The sequence below is a fragment of the Ahaetulla prasina genome, chromosome 13 (genome assembly GCF_028640845.1).
Source record: "Ahaetulla prasina isolate Xishuangbanna chromosome 13, ASM2864084v1, whole genome shotgun sequence".
NCBI classification, from domain to species: domain Eukaryota; kingdom Metazoa; phylum Chordata; class Lepidosauria; order Squamata; family Colubridae; genus Ahaetulla; species Ahaetulla prasina.
Genome location: NC_080551.1, coordinates 26672144 through 26695843, shown reverse-complemented (window position 1 = coordinate 26695843; position 23700 = coordinate 26672144). Strand labels below are relative to the sequence as shown.

Genomic DNA, 23700 nt, shown 5'->3' with positions numbered 1-23700 from the left:
TTTGTTTCGCTTCTCCTTCGACAAGCTGCTTCAGCTCCTCTTGGATGAGAAGCGAAACGATCTCAAAGAAAACAACCGAGCAAGTGCAGGTGCCTTTTGAAAAGCGCCTTTGGGATTTCTGCTGACATTGAATGTTGTCCCGGAGGGCAGGGTTGGTAGCTCCAGTAAGCATAAAACTCCCCGGCGGACACGGAACCTGTTGCTTTGGGACCCGACCGGGTTCTGTGGACTTCAGGTGCCCCCTTCTGGCCTGGACTGAGCGGAAGTGCAAATGGCACCACTTGGATGTCCTCTGCCCTCTGGTGGAAAAGGGGAAGAATTGCAAAGGTCTTGGCTTTGGGAATTCCAGCATTGCCCTTAAGCGCCTTGAATGAAGGTCTGTGGAGATTCTCAATCACCCTGGTCACCGTTGCCCCCAAAGGGCTTTTCAGTCCATCCTGCCTACTGTCCCCCCACAGCTCAGCCTTCTCTACTTTGGGGGAACAGGAGGGGTATCCTTGAAGGATGGCTGGAGGCTCCAAAGCAGAACCGAGGAGGAAGAGGCCAAGACAATGTTGTGATTAAGTTTCGTTAGCTAGCATAGAGTTTGGGGTCCACACTGCCTTGGAGCGCTCGGAGAGGTTTGAAATGTCAGCATTATTTGCATAATGCCCCCAACAGTCTGGGTCCTCATTTTACTGACCTCGATCAACCTCAGGATGGAAGGCTGAGTTAACCTTGTGCCCCGTCAGGATCAAACTCGAGGCCGTGGACAGAATTTGCCTGCAATAGTGCACTTTAACCACTGTGCTACCAGGGCTCCTGGTGGATACCACTGATAAAACTAGAACAATATATTGAACAATTTCCACTTTTGTCTTCATTTCCACTTGGAAACCATTTTTACAAGGTTTTTACAAGATTAGGCCACGGTGGCCTCTCCCCTTGGAGCCAGGGGGTCTTTGCAGGCCTGTGGAAGTCTTCCAGGGCTTCCTCTTTGGCGGCCTCCCTCGGGCACTTTCTTGGGGGTTGCCTAATGAGGCTCACAGGTGGGAAGCCACAGGAATTGTGACCATAAGCTTCCCTTGGGGAGCTGGCTCATATACAAGCTTGCCACAGGTGTCTTCCCACCCACCTTGCCCCACTTTCTCCCATGGCAGCATTGCCAGTTGGGGTTGTTACCAGCTGCCATCTCCCTTCCTGCCCTTGGCTGAATCCGGGACCCCCCCTTGAACCCTGTGGCTACCAGGTCTCCTGTCCAGTCCAGCTCCTCCAGTTCCAATAGCATTTTCCTGGGAGGCTGGGGGAAGATGCAGGTGTATCTCTCTCAGCCTAGGGTCCTCGCTATTTCCCAGAGAAGCACTGGGTCCAGAGGGGCAGAGGAGACAGCATCAATTAACCTGTGTCCAGGCCAGGAGGGCCCCCCTCTCCGCCCCCCTCCCTCCCCAACCTGAGCAAGAATGGAAACCTTTGAGCTGCCAAGAACTTGCTTCTGGAGTCAAATTTCATAGAAAATGTTTTATTGTTCCTGAAAACATTAAAAAACAAATGTTGAGCACTTCCAATAAAAAAAATGAACTGAAATGCTACGCGGCAAGACCTATCCACTGTCCTTTAGCGGTCCAACAGACAACGAAACGCTCCTCGAAAGCTGGGCAGCCGGGTTGGGTGGGAGGGAGTTCATGGAGAGTCCAGGTGCGCCAGGAGTGGCTTCTCTGCCTGCTTGGGGAAGAAGCAGCATCTGGCCAAGGGTGACCTTTGAGCCTGGCAGGATTGTGAAGCAAGCGGGCAACTCCCCGCGCCAATCTGGTTGTGCAGAACGGCCCCAATCCAGCGCAGGGGAGGGAGGGAGGGAGGGACAGGGTGGCTGACGGGAGTCTAACTAGCACAAACAAGGCAAGCCGAGAGAACACCGCATGCACATGGGTGAGGATGCACCAAGAGGTGAGGCAAACACAGACTTTTCCTGCTGTAAGATTCTCAGGTAAGAGAATAAGAGGAGATGTATCTCACTGAGATAATTTTGCTACATAAAACAAGCAACCTTTCCTTTGGGGACACCCTGCCTTTCCTGGTAGAGGAATGGCCCAAAACCACCTCCTCAAAACTGGGCTGCCATGACTGCCCCGATCCCAGGGAAGGGGGCTGCTGGCTGGGCCATGAAGAAGGACAACTGGGAGGCCTGGGTTGTGGCAGTGCTTAGCCCCCCAGGAAGGTCAGGCAAGGGAGAGCGAGGGGACGACCCCCTAGCACCATTAGAGCTGGAATGGGGGAGCCCCTTCAGCCTGAGGCTCACACCTGGGCCCAACAGCTCCCCTGCTTCCAAGCACTGCCAGCTTCCCAGGAAAAGGAGCCAAGCACCAGCTAGACTATTGCTGGAAAGGAAACGGAAGTGTTTGTTTCTGTCTCTGAGGCAGTCTGGACTCTGCACAAGTGCCTGAATTGGGCACTGGAAGCCCAAAGCCCACTGCTTACACTCAGCACCCCAGTGATTCCACCTCTCTGTATCCCATAGGACAGCCCCACAAATACTACTTGAGTGGTTGTGTGTGTGTGTGTGTGTGCGCACAAATCTCTACACGAGCAATATGCCCAGCAGTGTGGGTCACCGGGCCTGGGCCATCCTGGAAAACACTGAGGATCACAGAGAAACAAGTGGCCCCAGTGCCGTTCATGTGCTTGTACAGGAGCAGATTCTCACGGCTGCAGAGGCTTCACACCTTGACGTGGGAATAAAACCCCAAAAAGCTTGCTGAGACAGACCTTCTTTTAAGCCAGGGATCAGGTGGACTGACAGCCCACAGACCCCGGAGGGGAGGTGAAAGAGGCTCAGCTTTGTCCCCTCTCCCTCTTCCCACAGCTGACCTGGCATAAGGCAAGGGCACAGCTTCCTGGGCACCTCCTCATAAGGCATCCTAGCCCAAAAGGGGATTAGTGCACCTTGCACCGTAAGAGGCTCCTTGGCCTGGCTCTCCTGTCTAGTCGGCTGCCCTGGGGCACTCTCTTCCCCCGAGACGCAGGACCACCCCACCTTCCCTGGAGCTGTGCTGATAAAAGAGGCTCAGAGCTGGCGAGACAGGGAAGCCACGCAAGAGCAGTGCTCATCTGCTGGTGTCAAAGTGCCAGCCCCAGGGACTCCGCCCCAACAGTCCCCCTATTTCCCTGTGGGTGCTGGGAGGAACACTTCCGAGGACGGGCTCAGCTACAGCAGGCTTCCCATGGTTCCTACCACAGAAGGCCTCGGAAATTCACCCTCCAGCATTAACAAGAGTCTTCCAACTGGGCATGACTTCATCAAGAAAGAAATGGTTAGTTGTGTCAATCCTGGAAACACTAACTAGTTTCTGCAGAAAAGTGTTTTTTTGTTTTTTTTTAAAGCCTGTGAGTTAGGGAAACCCGAATCACGGTCGTAGTTTTTCGTGTGAACAAAAAGAACTATAAATCCTGACAAACATTTTAGGGTACAGTTGCCATGGAAGGAACAGATTTATTAACCACAGGGGTTGGAACTAGTCTTCCCTACTCAAGGAATTAAAAGCAGCATTAGCTTTTAAAACATTCTGGTGTATTCTTTATATGAGCCACCCTATGGCAGACTAAGTATTCCATTTGGGATAAAAGATTTGGGCTGCTTCTCCTTTCTTGGAAGCCTCTCCTGCTCCTGCCACAATTAGCCCTTGATAAGGAGTTAACAACCATCAGACTCAAGTTGTGCTGGTTTCCCCCCTTCCTGTCTATTGCTAGCCTTCCCTGGCAACTGGCCAATGAGGCACCCCCCCAGGACCCTCCTGTGGAGCGGGTGCCAAGTCCACCATCCTTTGGGAAAGGGCAGCTGGAGACCATCTCCCAATCGAGTGACCTAGGAACGCTGGCCCCGCTGGCCCCTTCTGCCTTTTCCACTCTGCGGGCATATGGTATTTGTGATCAGGATGTTTGGTCTCTCTGGTGTGCTAATCGTGCCAGCCTTTTTATGCACCCAGAATACAGAAGCACTTCCTGACCAGATGCATCATGCAACCCATCCATGCACCCTCCCAGTGTCAGCATTGCCTCTCTGAACCCCGATGCCAATGGAAGGCCCTGCAGAGCAGACAGAGGGAAGGCTGGATGGGGAGTGCTCCCTTCCTACCTCCCGATACCCTCCCGCAAAAGGCTCTTTATCCTCCAGAGGCAGCAAGCCATGTTTCTCAGTAAGCAAAATTTTAAAACCTAATACTGGCTCTGGAGCAGGCTGCATCCTTCAGAAATGCCTTAAAAATTGGTTAAGATTGTATACACCCTGCTGAAGAATAAAGCAGCTGGTAGAGCAGTTCTTTTTTTTAAAAAAAAATGTCACAAATTTTGTTTCTGCTGCAGGAGGCACTTCCATTAAGACAAATACAGTATGTCTTGTCTTTAGGTTTTCTTAAATACAGTGTGCTACATAGATTTTATACACACATACACACACGTGTGTGCGTGTATATATATTTACACACACACGTATATATACACACATATATACATATATATATATATACGCACACACTCACAAATATGTATAGGTGTGTATACATACACACATACGTGCACGCACACACGCACACACTTCTTAACCCAACATTTCCACAGCAGGATGGTCCTTACTCTCCATCCAATCGAAACCTGCGGAAGTCATAGAGCTGATGGACTCATTGCAGATCTGCTGGAACAGGGGATCGTTCTTCAACTCCTCTAGTGTTGCCTCGTCGTCTTGGCCCTGTGGGTGGGCCGGATCAAAGAGCAGATTTGGGTCCAGAGTGTTCAGGTCATTCATGCTCCCCGAGAGCTCCGAGGCCAGCCTCATGTCGCTGGAGAAGACGGAGGCCACGTTGGTCAAGTCGGGAGGCACCTGGCTGCCCTGCAGGCTGCTCTCCTCCAAAAGCTCCTTCACGGTGCCGCTGAAATCCAGCTGCTGCTCCCCAGCTTCCGAATGGGCTGCACGGTCCCCAGAAGCAAAGTCTGCCGGGTCGGGGCTGCTGTTTTTAGCGAGGTAACCTGGTGTTTGGAATTCAAAAATGGACTGGCTGCACGGGGGCACGTTCTGGGCATTGGCACTTGGAAAGGTGGCAGAAGTCTCTAAAATCTGAGTCAGGTTCATCCTGGCGGTATAATTGGAGGGCAGGTTGTTGATGCCCAGGCCACGCACAGCATCATCGTTCTCCGAGTCCAGCTTGCTGAGCAAGACGTTGGTGATCTTCTTGGAACTTGGCTGCTTCTGAGGCTGTGGAAAAGCTGTCTCCATCATCACTGTCAGGGGCACTGACTGGCTGCGCTGGGCAAGGGTACTGGCACTTGGGTCTGCATGGACGTTTGCCAAGGAGGGGTGAACTTCCAGGGTGACTGGACTCCCAAAAGAGCCCACCATCGTTCCAGAGCGAAGCACGGCTGTGACGGGGCAGACGGTGCTTCCGCTAAGATTCCGCTGGCGGTGCACGGCGGGACTGACGCTCCGGCATCTGAAATGGCCGCCATGAGAGGAGCCGGTCCCTTTGTTATCGAGAGGAGCAGGGACGGCAAAACCTTCCTGCTTGTTGCCGACGGGGGAGACGGGGGTCACTCGCCCAAAATGAGTATCATGGTGCCGTGACTGAGACTGGTAGGACTGGCCAGGGACAGCAAAGGCATGGGGCTTCCTGAAACGGTCTTCCACCGACTCCTGGTAGCCGGGCAGAATCCCCTGGCTGGTGACAGAGGATGCGCCCACGCTGCCATAGCCGGCATTCATCCATTCCAGCTTGGTTTTATCAGGGTGGGTGGCCATGGGCCGCTGCATGGGCTTCACAGGACTGCTGGAAATCACACTGGCGTCGTGGTAAGCCATGCTGGAGCTAATTGGGGTGAAGGCAAAGGGGTTTCTACACTCCACGGGGCTTGGGGGCACGCTGCTGCTACAGTTGGAGTGTGGGGTGCCGACAGGTGTGTGCCGGCTGCTCCCCAGGGCGCTGTCAACAGGTGTGGTCTGGGCCATCCTGGAGCACGGACTCTCCCGCGACACGCCTTGTGATCCTGCCATGATTTCCGAGGTGGGTGTGGGTGTTGGGGTTGGCGTCGGGGTGGGCGTGGGCGTATGAACAGGTGTGCTGTTGCTGTGGATCGGGTGATAGAAGTGGGCATTGCTGGGATGAGGGGCCAAGGATGCCCCCTGAGCTACCCCCTGGTTCTGGAGAGCCATCCCCAGGGAGGTGCTGTAGAGGTGGGAGGTGCTGAGAGACATCTGCTCCTCCATCAGCACCAGCTCCTCCACGATGCTGTCCTGGGTCAGGTCGTCGTCGAAAGAGAAGTAGTTCTCATGGGACTGGGAGGCGGCATCCTCGAAGTCCTTCAGCTCCTGCTGCAGGGGCAGCTGACTGGAGCTCTGGCCAGGCAGGTGCTGGTCGAGAGAGGGCGGCTGGGCCTGATCCGGCAACGGCTGCCCAAAGGCTGTCCCGGCCTGCTGGAACCCTTCTAAGTGCACCGGCTCCCAGGCGGACTTGGGTAGGTCCTCTGAGTCGGGTGGTCCAGCAAGCGTCATAACACTGATTGGGGGCTTGCAGGCCTCCTGGACAAAGGGGGAGCCCTTGGCCAGGTGCTGCCACACGTTGGGGTTCAGGCTGCCCTCGGACTTAGAGCTGTTTCCTAGGACAAAGACGTCTCCTTCCAACTTCATTTCCACACCTGCTGAGGTGGCCACTGGGGGCTGCTCCAGCAGGGAGTCGCTGGGGGCAATGATGAGGTCAGCATCCAGGGGGCAGGAAGTCTCCAGGCTGATCCCTGAGGCTGTGGACTGGATTTGAAGGGCCGCCTGGCCGGGACTCTGGAGAAGGGCAGCTGGACCATCACTATTAGGAAGAGGCAGGCTGCCTGTCTGCTGGGCTTTCTTCGCACCGCTGGCCTTGGGGGCTTCTGCAGATGGCTGTCCCACAGAAAGTTTCTTGACAGGGGGGCCCTGAGCATCCACAAAGGCAGAAGGCAGCCTCTTCCGCAGGCCTTTTGGGCATCCCTGGTCGCCTGCAGTAGGCGAGGGGGCGATGCCGGTGCTGGAGACATGTTGACCCGCATCCGAGGGACCCAGGGGGGCTTCATGCGCCTGGGAAAGGGATTTCCTCTCTGAATCTCCCCCCTGGAGGTCACAGCTTGCTGCTCCAAGACACTCCTCAGCCCGGCCTTTCCAGGCCTCGGCTTCCACAGTCCTCAACTGATCCACAGGTGTTAGCAGGGTGACTCTGACTGCTTGAGCGGGGTTTGCATTCTCTTGATTCTGCTGCAAGCTCTCATCCAGCACCAGTTCCGGCTCCAGTTTGACCTCGACCGAAGATGGGGCAGAAGCTAGGCCTCCACTGCCACCTTTGGTTCCTGGGGACTGGAGTGAAATTACAGATCCTTTCTTGATCTGAGGGAGACTTCTTGGCTCTTCTGCAGCTCCTGAGCCAATGGTGGAGGCTGTGTGCTTGATGGGTGTGCCGCTGGCACCGCTTGGGGCAAGCGAGATGGCAGTCATTTTGACCACGTTCATGTGCTGAGCAGGAACCACCGTCTTGATTGGGCTGCTTGTGAAGAGCACTGTGGTTGGGGAACGAATGGTGAGCGCGTTGGTGTTGGCTGGCTTTGGCAGGATCTGGGCATAGCGATGACGAGCAGAGCGATCTCCCACGGGACTGGCCGGCACATTCTGGGGAGTCTTTGGAGACTGCTTGATGGACTGCATGGGCTGAGTGACTACCTGGACATTGAGTGGAAGGACTTTGCCATCGGTCGAGCCCATCGGGCTAGGAGACGTTACCAACTGCCGGGACCTTGGCACCTACGGGGGAGGAAACGGAGTTTCAACAAGAAAGGGAAGACAAAAGCTGCACTCTGAGCTGACTGGTTTGCTTTCTTCTGGGAAAGGGGACTCCGTGCTCCCCACTCCCCTCCCCCAAGCCATGCAGGACTCTCAGATCTCTCCTTCCCATCCACCCTGCCCCATCCCAATTCGCCCTCCCAATTCTTGACTTAATGCCTCAACCCACCTCTGCCCCCTCTGGAGTTGCTCCAGCCAAACATCTTTCCAAATCGTGGAAGAAGTTTCCTTCCTGCACAGCCAGACAACCTCTCCGTGGGACTCCGCCTGGTTCTGCCCCAACATGCAATGCTACTGGTGGCAGCCCTCCCTCCCTCCTCCGGAGACTTACCGTGATAGGACTTGGCACAGCAGCCACCACAATGCCAATGGACTGAGGGGACAGGATGGCCGGGCTCCCATTCGGAAGGCTGGCCACCCCATTGCTCGCTGTGCCCTCGGCCTTCTTGGCGGGCGACTCGCCTGGCAGAGGGGACTGTAGTTTCTGCTCCTGCTGCTTCTTCTGGATCTTGCGCTGCAGCTGCTGCTTGGCATCCACTGGCGAAGGCAGCGTCTTCACCTGGGGCTGGAAGGAGTTGCTCTCTGCCGTCGGGACAAAAGCCGATGGCTGGGGGATCCCCTTGAGTCCTGGAAGGGGCAGGCAGGCGTTGACCAGGGAGAAGGCTCAGCTCGGCCATCGTAGGAAGCACAATGGGGAACCTCTGTACATTGTGCAGAGTAACAGGGCAGCCCTTCCAATAAACCTCTTCTCTGCCATACTGTTACAGAGCAGGGAGGTCCAGTTTGCTTTTAGATGGGCAAAAAAACCTGTGTACCCAGTGGTGAAATCTGAACCAATTTGCTACCGGTTCGCTGGCCACACTGTGTGCGCACGCATGTGCAGTACGCACCAAAAGGTGGCTTGGGAAGGTAAGTAGAACAGTGAGGGGAGGGGGATCAGCTGTGCCGCTTAATTTAGCTTCACTAGAAAGCATGATTTTATGCTTTCTAGAAAAGCTAAACCCCGCAGCACAGCTGATCATCAGAAATACCAGTTCAACCGAACCAGTAAGCTTTTTTTTTTTTTCCTACTGGTTCCGCCCGAACCGGTAGTTTTTATCATTATTGGTTCGCCTGAACCAGAGCAAACTGGTAGCATTTCACCCCTGTGTGTACCCCTCCCTCTCCTCATCATTGCCCAAACCAGCCAACCAGATGTGAAAGATGCCTGGCAGATCCTCTTACAAGCCCAGCATCCTCCATGTCCAAAGTGCCTTTCTCAATGTCGGGATGAAACCGTGCCCCAGGAATGAAGCTTTACCCAACTCTTGCAACGTTAGATGCCTTCCTGATGCCCTTCAGGGGTCTCCAGGAAAAAGGTCCCCTCCCCCCCTCCAGGAGAGAGCGAAACTGCTTCCTCCCTTCTTACCTGCAGGGGCGCCTGCCATCACTGCCAAAGCTGCCATGGATTTGGTGCCCGTGTAATGGCTTTTCACCAGGAAGCGGGCCAAGTCCAGAACAGAATCAAAGGGCTGGCTGAGCACTTTCTGAGCCCACTCGCAGACTAGCTGGCAGGCAGCAGACACGATCTCCTCATCGGCACTCTGCAGGCGCCCAGCAGGCTCTGCCCCATCCAGCTGAAACCAAAGCACAAGGAAGGACTGAGGACCGTGCTCGGCGCTGCCCTGCCCCACCTGGCTGCTCTGCCCCCATCTCTGGGAAACTGCCCCCTCTAAAGACAGAAGGAGCCCCCCAGCCCTGAGGACTTCTTCTCTCACCCAGGGAAACAGTGGCTTGAAACAGACAACTTCAGACCCCGCCATAAAACCTCCTCTAGCAATCTTAGTTCTTGGTTTTGGTCAGGAGGATTATTTCAATCCAAGTTTTATGGAAAGTCAATTTCTCTCTTTAAAACGTTAGTGCCTGCAATTAAGGCTGCTGTTGGTAGATGGGGGAGAGCACTTTGCGTTTGTGTAAGACGCAAGCAGATGCTGCCAAAGTAGGCCTTGTCCCACTGCAGAGTTACCCAGCCCCCAGACCTCAGAAGGTGTCTCCTCATTCAAAGCCTCTCAGTGCAGGAAGAACTCTGGGATGCAGCCTCATAATTCTACCCCAAATGAACCAAGGCAAGGTCTAGCCGGCCTTCTTCTTTTAGAGACCGCTGCCTCTTGCACACATTCTCAGCCACTTTTCGAGGTTTCCCTTCTCTTCGCTCAGGATCATCGGGCCATGAAACCCCTTGTTGCAGGAGTGAAATCCTCAAACTGCCAGCACAGCATGGATCTATGTTGTGCTCTGCCAGCTGCAGCTAAAAGACCTTTATGCCACTAAGACTCCCGTCAGCTCTTCCAGCCACACCAGATTATGCATGCCGATCATGCGACTTTTCTAATCGGGTCAGAGTAACAGAATGTGGCTAGGCTGAATGGCTCATCCTCCCCCCCTCCCCCCGCCTTATCTTCACGAGAACCAGGGTGGATCTGGCCTGAGGATTCCTCAAATTACATTTCAAGTGTCAAATTCTTTTCATCTAGCCACCATCTTGGTAGCCCCTCTTCCTCTGGCTCCTGGAGCCCTTTCACCCAGGGATGAAATGTAAAATTTGTTACTACTGGTTCTGTGGACATGGCTTGGTGGTGGTGTAATGTGACTGGGTGGATGTGGCCAACTTTTTTTTTTACTTTTAAAAGCATTTTTTCTACAACCTCTTCAGTGCTTTTAAAATGCTTTTAAAGGCTTCCGGTTTTGGCTCCGCTTCGTGCAGAAGCAACTATGATTTAGCTGCTAACTCCCTAGTCTGTAAGCTGTCAGACATCGTAAATCTGGGTCCGACAGCTTGGAATTCTTTCCTTCGGGCAAAGAAGGAAAAGATGAGCAATTAGGTTGAGGTTGAGATGCCCTAATAAGCTTTTAAAGCTTGCGGGAAGTTCTCCTTCTATAACCTGATAAGCTCCTGGCTGGGTGAGGCATTTGCCTTTATGGCAAACAAACGAAGCGTCCAATTTTCACGGCAGGAATTAATTTATGATGGATTGTAACATGGACGGAGCAGAAACTGGAGTTCTAGCACCTGTTTGTAAGAAGACTGTAAGCCCCTGAGGATTTATTTGCTGCGAAGATAGGAGAGAAGAAAGCAAATGGCGGTTTTGTGGAATGTGTGTACGGAAAACGAAAGTAGAAATGCTTACTAACGGCTAGTGTTGAAATAGAAGAAAGAAGATATATAGAAACATACTGACTAAACGGAAGACATGAGAATTTTATGATTTATATCTTTTCTTTTTCTTTGGGATTATAGTGATTTAGAAGAAAAGTTTTTTGAATTTTTTTTTTCTAAATATTTTTTCTTTTCTCTTGGTCTGTTATTAAGTTATATTTTTAAAAAAAAAATGGCTTTTAAGCAAATAGTGCCAAAAGTGTGTTGAAATAGAAGATACATAGGAAGATACTGACTAAATGGAAGAAATGAGAAGCTTATGATTTATATTTTTTCTTCTTCTTTGGGATTATAGTGATTTAGAAGATAAGTTTTTTGAAACTTTCTTTTTTAATTTTTTTCTTTCTTTCACTTGGTCTATTATTAAGTTATCCTTTTAAAAATGGCTTTTAAGCAAATAGTGCCAAAAGTCATTAAAAACTTCTTTAGCTCAGATTCAAAAATTAAAAGAAGAAATCAAAAAGGAAGTAAGAAATTCTTTACAGGAGTTTTTGGAGAGTCACTTTTTAGAAATAGATCAAAAATTTGACGAAATAGAGAAAGAGATGTTGGATTTCAAGGAAGTGGTGGAAGAGCAGAAGAGGGAAATGAAAATGGTAAAGGATGCAATTGCGCAAATATTAAGCTCTTGTATTCAGATGCAGGACGATCTTGCAGAATTTAATAAAGCTAATTTAGAGTTGCAAAGGAAAATAGAAGAAATTCAAAAAAATCAAAACAATTGGAACTTAGATAATAAGATGGAAGATATAAAGGCAAAGGTAGATAGGGCAGATGAAGAAAGAGTAATATTATTAAAATCAAGATTATAAATTAAGAGCGTTTGCAGATGATTTGGTTGTTTCTTTATCTCAACCAATACATTCAGCTGTATATTTGATGGAGACAATTGATCAGTATAGTAAGGTATCTGGGTTTAAAGTGAATCAACAGAAGACAAAAATGATAATTAAAAATATGAATACACATCAGAGGGAAGAATTAGAAAGAATAACTGGATATGAAGTAGTTAAAAAGGTTAAATACTTAGGAGTATACATTACAGCATCGAATGTAAAATTATATAAAAACAATTATGAGGTATTGTGGGGAAAAGTAATTAAAGAAATGGAGAAATGGAAGAAGTTACAATTATCATTGTTGGGAAGAGTGGCAGCTATAAAAATGAATGTTTTGCCTAGATTTTTATTTTTGTTTCAAATGATTCCAATTTTGAAGAAAGATGCAAATTTACAAGAATGGCAAAAGGATTAATAAATTTGTATGGATGGGTAAAAACCGAGGATAAAGTTAAAAATAATGCAAGACGTTAGGAAAGAGGGGTTTAAAATGCCTAATTTGAAATTGTACTATGATGCAGTTGTTTTAACTTTAATTTCTGATTGGATTAATTTAACAGAGGAAAGGATTTTGAATATAGAAGGTTATGGTTTGTTATATGGATGGCATATGTAATATATGACAAGAAAATTGATAAGACATTTAAGAATAATATGGTCAGAAGTGCGTTGTTGAGGATTTGGAAAAAATATCAATATAAGTTAGATGGAAAGATACCAATATGGACCATCCCCAGACATATGATAGAGAATATAAATATATTACAAAAAATGGAAGTTATCACTTACAAAGAGCTTTTGACTATGGAAAAGGGAATTACAGTTGAAATCTAGGGAGAAATTGAGGATGAAGGAAGAAATTATACATGGTTCCAGTATGGACAATTGCAATCTAGATGGAAAATAGATCAGAAAATTGGTATAAGGCAAAGTGATGATAATCTGGTAAAACAAATAAAAGATCAAGGTCAACAGCATATAAAGAGATTATATAATGTATTGGTTGAAATTGATTCAGAAATGGAGTTGGTTAAAGATTGTATGGTAAAATGGGCACAAAATTTTCAACAACCTATAATGTTAGAAACATGGGAAAAATTTGGGTGAGGAATGTTAAATTCATAAGCACAAAATTTAAGAGAAAATTTTTATAAAATGTTTTATAGATGGCATTTAGATCCTAAAAAACTGTCATGTATGTATCCAAATGTGAAAGCAAAATGTTGGAGATGTGGTTGTGAGGATGCTACCTATTATCATATATGGTGGACTTGCAAAAAAGTTAAAGCCTTTTGGATTAAAAATATGGTGGATTATGCAGAACATTTTGAAAAGAAGATCAAGTTTGTTCCACAGTTCTTTTATTAGGAATAATCTCAGATTGCACTGTTATAGAGACAAAACTGATTCTGAATTTAATAACTGCTGCAAGATTATTGATTGCACAATATTGGAAGAAAGAAGACTTACCCACAATTGGAGAATGGATTAGTAAAGTATCAAATTTAGCAGAAATGGCAAAAATATCTGCCTACTTGAAAGACTGTACACAAGAAAAATATATATTGGAATGGAGGAAGTGGATTGATTATATTCAAAATAAGTATCAGATTAAAAAATATCAATTAGTTTTTGAGTGAAGTTAGGAATTATTATGTATTAGTTTAAGAAAGAAGGGAATTGATAGTGTGATGGTGTGAAATGGAATATGTTTTATGTTATATTTTAGATTATGTTTGTTAGTTACAATACCCCATATTCTGTTCTGGGAAGTCTCGGGGAAGGAGGCGGGAAGGGAAGACGATAAATTGATTGGTTGCCGTTGTACAGGAATAATGGTAGAATTAAACAAGTTGGAATGGTGTAATGTCGGGATTGCTCGGCAAACACTCCCGAAGGAAAGGGTAAGGAAAGAGGAGTAAGAAGGAAGAAAATAGGTAGGTAGGTGGGTAGGGAGGAAAGAAGGAAGGAGAAGAAAGGATAGGAGGAGGAGAAGAAGGAGATAGAGGGTTAGAAAGGATGGTAGTGAGAAGTGGGAAGAGGAGGAAGTAGGAAAGCGAGGAGAAGGTGGTGGGGGAAGTTTAAGAAGGATGAGAAGGGAAGAAAGGATTAAAGGGGGGAGTGGCAGTCGAGCAGCCCTGACTGAGTATAATTTGAGTATAGGACTGATTGTTGGATAAGTGATTGTATTGTACACTGGTCAAATTGTGGGAATTATTATGGAAAAATAAAAAAATTTTGCAAAAAAAAAAAAAAAAAAAAAGAAAGAGTAATATTACAATATAGATTAATGGAATATGCTATAAGGGTGAGGAGGTTGAAACAAAATAGGAAGGAAAATTTAAAGAAGATTTTTACGCAAGCCTTTGCTCAGATAAAGGGTGTGGAGCCAGAAGATTTTGAGACTAATATTGAAAGAATTTATCGTGTTAATTCTTGGTGGGCAAGACAAAATAGAGTACCTAGGGATGTGGTTATTTATTTTACAACTAAAAAGGTTAGGTATGAAATTTTGCAAGCCTTTTATAAAAATAAATTTCAGATATTGGGACAAGATATAAAAATGATGAAGGAAATTCCTCCTAAAATGTTAAGAAACAGAAGAGAATTTGCTTTTTTGGTGGATGAGTTTAAGAAATATCAGATATATTTTAGATGGGAAGTCCCAATGGGTTTGTCAGTGAATTTTAGAGGTAGAAAGTATTTTCTTAATTCAGTTATTAAAGCGAGACATTTTTATATTAATGTTTTAAAGAGTGGGAATCCTTTGTTGTTAGATGCTAAGTTAACTGGTTTGGAAATGATGGAAAATAGAATGGGAGAGGGGAGGAATGTTTAAGATGTGAATAGGATGATTATGGTTAATTTTTGGAATTGATTTGTTTAGGATATAAATTATAGGATTTTTGTTATTTGCTATTTGTATGGTATAAATCTATGGGATGATATTACTCAATTGTGAAGGATGGAAAGTGAAATTTATGAATTTAGATAATGTGGATGTAATGATTTTAACTGTTTACTGTTATATTGTGGATGTAGTCTAAATGATTATTTGCTTGATATTTGATTGATGGAGTAGTATTGGAAGATTGAATATTAAATCTTATGACAATTGAAGAAATATATAAGTGATGAAAATTTGAATTTGAGAAGCTGGATTGTAATTTAAGAAATGGACTTATGAAATTTGAAGGAATATATAAGTGGGCGGGAAAAAAAAATTTTGAACTTTAGAAGATGGACTAATTTTTAAAATGGACTGTAAGAAGAATGGACATTAAATGTTATGGCAATTGAAGAAATATATAAGTGATAAAAATTTGAGTTCGAGAAGATGGACTGTAATTTGAGAAATGGACTTATGAAATTTGAAGGAATATACAAAAATCGAATTTGAGAAGATGGATTAATTTTAAAAATGGACTGTAAGAAGAAGTAATATGTGAAGTTGGTATTGTTTCTTTTCTTTTCTTTTTTTTTATTATTCTTTCCTATCTTTTTATTTTTATTGTGAGGGGATCTATAGTTTTAAATTTTTTAAGGTGGGAGGTTATGTATATTTTGTATACTTTAGCTTGTGATTGTTGGTCATAATACCAGGTATTTGCTCTGGGAAGTCTAGGGGGGGGGGGAAGAGGGAGGGGGGGGAAGGGGGGGAAAATGAATCAACAAGTGATACATGGACTGATTATTAATGTACAGTAATTTTTGAAGATATGAAATTAAAAAATTTAAAATGATATTGGGGATGCTCGACTGCCATTTTAGGAAGAAAAGGAGAGAGGAGTAGAAGGAGGGAAGAAAGTAGGTAGGAATGAGTAGAGAAGGAGGAGGGGAATAAGAAAAAATGCATTTAAAAGCCTGTAATGATCAGGCAACTCAACTGGGTTTGCCAGAAGAAAAAAAGCTTTTAAAGGGTTCTAATGATCCAAGCTGAGCTGCGTGATCATCAGAGGCTTTTTTTTACTTTTAAAAGCATTTTTTTCTGCTGAAGATAAAATGCTTTTAAAAGAAAAAAAAAACACCTCTGATGATCGCGCCGCTCAGCTGGGCATGGGCGGGGGGGAGCCAGGGATTTTTGCTACCGGTTCTCCGAACCATCCGCCGCCATCGCTACTGGATCAGGTGATCCGGTCCGAATCGGGAGCATTTCACCCCTGCTTTCACCCGGTGAACGCACAGGAGTGGCCACCCGCCTGCAGTGAGACCTGGAGGGCAGTGGCAGAGCTTACCCCATCTCCAGTTTTAGGGAAGTCCAGATTGGGGAGCGATGGCATCTGCACGAGTGCTTTCTTCCGAAGTCCACTATAGCAATATGTGATTTTAAAAATTAAGGTGGTATTATCTTTCAATTCTAACGGTGTGAAGCGCTTTTTGTACCGAAGCACCATCTGCCCATGCGGCCCACAGACAGCCAAACTGTTTCCAAAGGATATTTAGATTTGCCTCGTGTGCCCAGGCGCCGGGCCTTCATGTTGGGAAACACATTCTTCATGATCTTGCCAAAGTCTGCGGCACTGAGCGGATGGTAGCCGAGATTGTCACAGTAGCTCCTGAAACAAAAGGAGGGTCACAGGAGAGACCCCAGGAGATGCAGGGCCCGATGCGTAGCTTGCCTGAGGTTTAGAGAAGAGCGTCCAACAGCAAATAGGCCAAGGAGCGGGAAGATCTGGAGGCTCCGCAGGGAAAAGAGCAGCCTGGCACTCCCAGCGACCTCCCAGTTCCCAACAAGAAGGGAAAGACCTGCTTCGTCCACCCAGCTCCTGCCCTGCAGTCCCAACCACTGAATAAGCTCCTGGGATCAGAGGGAATCCAATTCCCTGTCCTGCCACCTAACTTTCCAGCAGGGAGAGCGGAGGAGGAAGAGGAGAAAAGAGGGAAAGGTGGAACTGCAGCTAATGGGAGCCTCCCATCAGCTCTCTGGGCAGAGCTGAAACGCTCTCTGGGCGAGAGAAGGGAACTGACACCACAAAACCCATCTCAGCATCCTGACACCCCCAGCTCTTCCCTGGGGAGACTGGCTGCCCAACCTGGGCCCGCAGGACAGGACAGCCTTGGCGCAAGCTAACTGTGGCTGAAAGGAGAGTGCTGGCATTTCGGCACAGTTGGTGGGAACTGCTGCTCTTGGCAGATGGCAAGCTCAGGCCTTGCCCGCCCTACCAAGCCCCAAAAGGTGAGCCCAGCCATGGGCAGACTGACCTTTCCTCCTCCCTGAGTTCTTTGAGATTCCAAGCGGGGACCTGCCCAGGATTTCCCTCCAGATCAGTGGGGCAGCTGCTTCTCCCCTCCTGAGCTGAAGGGTTGGCACCTCAATTTGGTGGTGGTGGGGGAACTCTCCTACAAGCACCCTTTTGGGAGGTGAAGGTGGGAGGGGGAGGCTTCAGGGTATGGAGAGAGTGAGGGCGAAAAGCAGCCAGCCATCCCCGCCCCCCTGCAGGCGCCCTCCCCGGCCACGGATGGAAGAGACTCACTTGTACTCATCATACACTTCCTGCTTGGGGAGGGAGGTCTCCGGGTGTTCTTCCAAGGTGTTCCGGATCCAGGAAAGGGCGTGCACCTGTTGAGCACGGCTGGAGGAGACGGACAGCTGATCACTGCAGCAAGGAGAGGGGACATGAGGCACGGGAACAATGACATCATTATCATCCCTACCAAGTGCCCCCCTGCCTGGGCTCAGGAGAAGGGCTGCCTCAGTCCATGAAGGCCTTTGCCCCTGTGGAACTCCCGCCACAGGACCAGGAGAGCTGCTTTCCAAGCCACCTCCCTGTGGCTAAGGGCCTTGAGATAGGCACACAAGCTGGGCCCCAGGGGAGAGTGGTAGGTCCCAGGCCCCAAAGCAAGCACACTCAATGTTGCCACACGGAAGTAGGGAGCACCTCTGCACATGTGGGAAGCATCCAAGGGTCCAAGGCAAGCTCCCTGTGGAAGATTGGGGTGCTTTCTCTCAAAGGGGAGGCACTGCACAAACCAAGGCAGTTTGCAGAGGAGGCTAGGCAGGCAGGGAAGGAAGGGGGTGAGAGGGCTGGAGACCACGGAGTCAAGGAGAAAGAAAGCCTCCTCCAGCTGGGTAGCAGAGCCCAGACACTTGCAAGGCCCTTCCCCAAAAACTCTCTTTCCATTAACCCTGAAGGGTTCAAGGTATTGCGTAACCTGCCATTTCTTGGGAAAATGGCTTCTTGCTATATCACCAGGAGCAAACCCCACTCCAAGGAGGCTCCAAACAAAGGCACCATGCCAAGGCCCCCCCCATCCCAAGAAGCCCCCCCTGGCACAGCCGTGTGACCGGTGTGCTTTAGGAATGGGCAGATGCTCTTCAGATCCTGGGACACCCCCCCCTACCTTTTCTCGCCATTGCTGGGACCAGAAGGCAGTTGAAGGTAGAGGTAGAGTTTCTGTAAATCTGTAAACTTCTCAACTTCTTGCTAAACACAGAGGGAGACAGGTCACCACTTTGAGGCCAGCACTTTGCAACCTCTCCTGTTTCCGGAACCTCTTTCCCGGGGACTTTCAGGGCAGCCCAGAAAAGCTGGCCACCTCCTGCCTTGCCCTGCTGTTCCTCTTGCCCCATAGAGCTCTCAGCCAGCTGGCACATGAAAGCAAGCCAACAGCTCAGCAGAGAAGAGTTTTTCAGTATGTCAGCCCCTCTTTCAGGATGAGGCCTTCACCCAAGAAGCCTAACGAGGAACCCTCTTTGGAAGTCTCAGCACCTGACCGTAGCGCTTACGATACCCTGGAAGACCGTAGTTAAGGAGCCCCAACTAGAAATGCCCCACTTCCAGCTTTTACTCACCAAAATGCAGTCCACTTTAGATTGTACAGCTTTGCTACAGAGGGAAGGGGGAAAGCAAAAAAAAAGAAAAATCCCCAAAGTTAATAGGCATGGTTGTTATAAACAAGTGCATATAATAAAGTCTCTGTGCAGTACCCCAGACTCCCCAACTGCTCTCTTGGGGAAAAGGCCTGGAGGCCTTCTATTTTTACAGAAAAGCAAAAGGTATCTGAAGACTGACAAGTGGAACCAGGACTTGGAATTCCCTGCTTTAATCAATCAGAATCTTGAAGAATGTTCTATAGGTATCCTTTCATCTTTAAATGCCTTTATTTGAGCAACAAGATTTAAGGAGTGGACATTTCCAGGCATGTTTAGGGAGGCCTGGAGATCACTTCCAGTTTGTGAGGAGCATATCATGTTAGCAACAACATGGTGACCTGTGCTTTCCCAAGTGTGTAGGAGACCAGAAGAGAAAGAATGCTGCCAAATTCTGGACGGGCCCAGAGGGGGCTCAGCTCCTCGGGAAGCCTCGAGGAGAGAGGCAAGATGACCGTCATGAGCAGCTGCTCCCTGTTTGCTGAGAAGCAGCCCGGCCAGGAACGCCCCAGCTAAGACAGGACAATCCACAATCCACCTTGGCTGCACATTCTCATCTACAGAAAGCAGAAAAATACCTCTGATCCGATTCCACCCCTGCAATTCTCACCCAGGGCGGGCATCCAAGTTCCCTCCATGAGGAAGGGCACTGCAAGACCGCTGCCCCCTCAGCTTCCTCTCCTTAGTCAACTGAAATCCATTCAAAGCCAGCCAGCTCCCTGACCGTTGCCTCGTCTTGTGGCAATGAGTCCTGCAAGCTATAATGGCGCATTCTCTGTTCTGTTGATTTGGCCTTATGCACTTCATCTCCCTGCTCCCCCAAGACCCCAATTTCATGCTAGTCCAGCCCTCAGGCTGCAGGCACAGCGGCCTGATACTGCCGCCAGCACCCAGAGGACTCTCACCAGCACCCGGGAGATGCAGGGAAAGGCGCCACCGGATCTCCACCCCCGCAAGTGCCAGGGCAGCAGCAGAGCCAAATCAAGGGGGAGCAGTGGCATTTCCACCTTGTATTGGCCTGCCAGCATCAACCTTCAGCAGCTGCATCCCGCACATCATCCTGCTCTGCGAGAGAGTCAGCTAACCCCGCCTCTTCTCCTTCCCTTCCCTGACTACAGGAGCCAATGCTGGGCTGGAATCTGAAGCGAGGAATGCCCACCGGCCACACAGGAGCAGCAGGGGACAGAAAAGCCAACTGCCCCTGCGTCTCTGCCAGGGAAAATGCACCCAACCCAGGAGGCCACAGCTCAGATTTCTTGAAACCAAAGGCATCCCCAGCACCCGGCTGTATGGGTTGTTGGCAGCTCCTCTGCCCAGCCCAAAGGGACCCCAAATGTCACCAGGGCTACAAGATAACCTTAGGGGGCATTCCAGAGCACAGGGGCCACACCCATACCAAATGTGAGATGCTTGCAAGTGGCACCTTCAGCAGGAGCTCCCCATCTCCCCAGTGACCCTGTCAAACATGCACAGCAGCTCTGTTGTGCAGGGCAGTGGAGCGCCCAAGATAACCGAGTCCATGGAAACAAGTCATACAGAGCTCCTCCTAGTCTTGATGCTCCACATCTGTAGAAGGGCCCTCCCATATGGAGGCAGACTTGTAAACCACCGTTTTCTGCTTCCCTTCTGTATCTGTGGGGCCAACTTGCTTCCCCCAAACTCAATGCCTCCCTCCTTCCTCTTGACTATTTCTGATCAAGAGCCCTTCTCCGCTGCTTGGTCATGAATTCTCAACCCCTTTCGGGTCTTCCTCCCCACACCCAATTCTTGCTGCAAGAGGACATGGTCTGGCAACCCACACACGATGCCTGGCCGACTCCTCAGGCCGCGAGGGTCCCAGGTGTCGACTGCTATCTCTGGGCCACGCCCCTCCCGAAATTCACCTAGCATCCCACATCCATAGAGAGCTGAATCTTCCTTGTGGACACAAAGGCGATTAACATAAAAGCTTTAACGAAGCGAAAATAAAGCAGAATCCCAGAGATTAAATCCCCAAAGGCAGCAGAAGCCCGGACAATCTGCTGTTCCACCAGTGAAGGAGAAAAGGAGGATCTCCAGCCTTTTCATTCAACCGAAGGAAAAATGCAGCGCCAGGCAGCCAGACAAAACAAAGCCGCCACATGGCCTTGCAGTGGTGGGCTTGGCTGCGCCTCCTGCCTCCTTTCACGCAAATAACCTGTTGGAGGAAAAATGGCACCATTTCGAGAGAGGGGGAAGAAGCGCCCACAGACGCCCTCTCAGCCACTGCGGAGCAAGAAGAGAAGGGTCTGCAACAGCTGTCGGAAGGGGCTTGGGTGAAAGGTGCTCCTCCCTGTCTCAGTCGCCACTCCATGCATGACTTCCCCCAACCAAAAAACACCTTAGCCACATGATGCCCATTTGGGGGGTGGGAGGCAGCCCAGTCAAAGGCTCGGCATGTCACTGAGATGGAGCAAAAGGGCTTAAATGATCTTCCAGAGGAAAAATAAGAGCAAGGTGAAATGACAAATAAACGGTTGAAGAAAACAGGGATTAGGGGGTTGTGCAAATACAGCAGGGTGAGGGGGTGGGGGGACTTAATGCAAGAGGCAGGGCTGATGGCTGTTGCTGAGCTCTGCTGTGGGGTGACTGTTTTTCTGCCTTTGATGCCACCTTCTCCCTTGTCTGCCTGGCTGCCGCTGCCACCACCTACTGGGACATTCCTGGACAGGCCAGTGGGGGGGGGGGCTCCCTGGAATGCCCCTTTCTTTGAAACAATTTGATGTGCTTTGTATTTGTGAGGGCTTTTCTTTTTATTTAATCAGCATCTGAGAATATGCAGAAGTTCTGTGACACCAATTGGTCTCTGATTTGGTAGTGATTATTTTGCACATTACATTGTTTTAACATTTGCTTTTTAACATTTTAACATTTGCTTTAATTTTCTATGGTATTTTGTTGGGATGTATGGCCCACATGAATATTGTATATCTACACGGTAGCTGTAATATTTGTTTACTTGTCCCACCTTTATTATTTTTACAAATTACTGAAGGTGGTGAACAGATCCCACACAGTTTCCTTCTCCACAACCACCCTGAGAGGTAGGCTGGGCTGAGAGAGAGGGACTGGCCCAATGTTATTTGTAAACCATTCAGAGTCACAGGTGAGATGAGCAGTGTAGAAATTGATAATAAACACAGTAAATAACTACCATCAGCTATAAGAAAAAGTGACACCATTAGCTAATGTGGCCCTGTGGACTTCTATGAAAACATTTAAAAACAAGTCCCTTGTACAAGAAAGGCATTTGTCTTGCCAGCTGCCTGCAAAAGCTAAATAAATGGTTCCAATTTATCACCATTTCTGTTGAGATTATTTTTTTATTATTATGTGTGATAACCCCCTGTAGGATAATCAATCCCACCATATGGGCACCTGTGAATTCCTGGTAGGCAGGTGGACTCATCTGGTGGGCCTGCCTTGAGGCAGTGTGTCACTTGTGAGTCACAGAGGGACCCAGCAGGTTTCGGCGGCATTATTATTTTTGTTCATGTACCACATTGGGTTGAAAAGCTCATTCTATGGCAGGCTACTCCAGTAACCGCAGAGCTGTGCTGTTGAGGTCCAGGGCCTTTTTCCTTCATCCAGGTGCATAAAACCACCCAGTCCCGATATGGCACAGCAGCCACCTCCACCACCCTCTCTTCGGCGAAGCGTTTCCAAATACGTTTGGCTAATATACTGTTTCAAAGGCTTTTCTAGCGCTCCCATCTTCCCGACCCTAAGCAGCTTACAGCAAAAGCAACAATGCAACGCATCTGACAAACAGTTGACATCATCCTCGGCGGTACAGCTGAGAGCAGCCTTATGACGGCTTCCCCCTTCACAGCCCTTAAAGCGCTTCCAGACCGAGGACCCTCAGTTGCATCAAGCAATAAACTGGGATATTAAAAAAACCCAAATCTGGAGAGCCCCAAACCGGGGAAGGCGGCCCGCAACATGTGAGCACTCCGAGGCGCCCGTTCCAAAGCTTTTCGCCATAAAGCGCAAGCCAAGCGGCCGCCCCTGGCTGGCTCGCTCGCTCGCTCTCTCCCTAGGCTACCAAGCCCTCCCCGCCGCAGCCGCCCCCGGAGCGCCCGCAGCCCTCAGCCCGCCCGTCGCCGCTGCCAGAAGGACGAGCGCGCCTCCCTCCCGCCCACCCTCCTCGGAGGGGCGCCCGGCGCTCGCGGGGACCGAGACCGAGGCCGAGGCCGGGATGGGCGGCGCCCGCGGCAGGGAGCCCCTCCGAGCAGGCACGACGGCCAGGCCAGGCAGGCCTGCACCTTCGGCCCCGGGTCAGGGCTCGGCCGGGGCGGCTCCAGGATGCCGCGCCCGCTGCCTCCTTCCTCCGCCGGGCCCTCGGGGCGCCTGGGCAGACAAAGGGGCAGGGGCGGCGGCGGCGGGGGGGGGGGGGGGGGGGGGGGGCTCGTGGCCATTTTGTCTTCCATCTTGGATCCGGCCTCGTCCCCGGCGCCGCGGAGACAATGGCCGCGTCCCCGGCCTGGTCCCGGAGGGCGCCCCGCCCGCCCCTCGCCCCCCGCCCGCCCGCCCGCCCGCCCGCCCGGCACTCACCAGATGGAGCCGCGGATCTTGTGCTGCAGCGCGCCGGCCTCCGCGCCCTGCAGGCCGGGCACCAGGGCAGGCAGGGCTGGCGCGGGGGCTCCGCTGGCTCCGTCGGGCGCGGGCGGCGCCTCCTCCGCCATGCTGGGCCTTCCCGGCGAGCGGCGCCCGCCTCAGCCGCAGCGCAGCAGGGAGCCGCTGCCCGCCCGCCCGGCACCGCCGCCGCGCATCCCCGGCGCGGCCGCCAAGCCGCTAGGCAGGGAGGGGAGGGCGGCGCATGGCGGGCGGCCCGCCGCTCCGATCAGCGCCGCGATGCCGCAGCTCCTCTCCGGCGCCGCCGGGCACCACAGCTCCGCCGCCGCCGCCGCCGCCGCCGCCGCCGCCGCCGCAGCGCCGCCCGCTGGCCGAGGCCGGA

General features: G+C 50.0%; 1 protein-coding gene across 1 annotated transcript; it reads right to left on the bottom strand.

Moving 5' to 3' along the window:
- Positions 1 to 1482: 1482 nt before the first annotated feature.
- RFX7 (regulatory factor X7) lies at positions 1483 to 23666 on the bottom strand. Its single transcript, XM_058156039.1, has 9 exons — positions 23298 to 23666; positions 18648 to 18681; positions 18197 to 18279; positions 17329 to 17451; positions 16294 to 16410; positions 16090 to 16174; positions 9228 to 9435; positions 8151 to 8446; positions 1483 to 7780 (listed from the first exon to the last, which is right to left on the bottom strand). The coding sequence occupies exons 1-9, from the start codon at positions 23426 to 23428 to the stop codon at positions 4571 to 4573; spliced, it is 4287 nt and encodes a 1428-aa protein (XP_058012022.1). The 5' UTR covers positions 23429 to 23666; the 3' UTR covers positions 1483 to 4570.
- Positions 23667 to 23700: the final 34 nt, after the last annotated feature.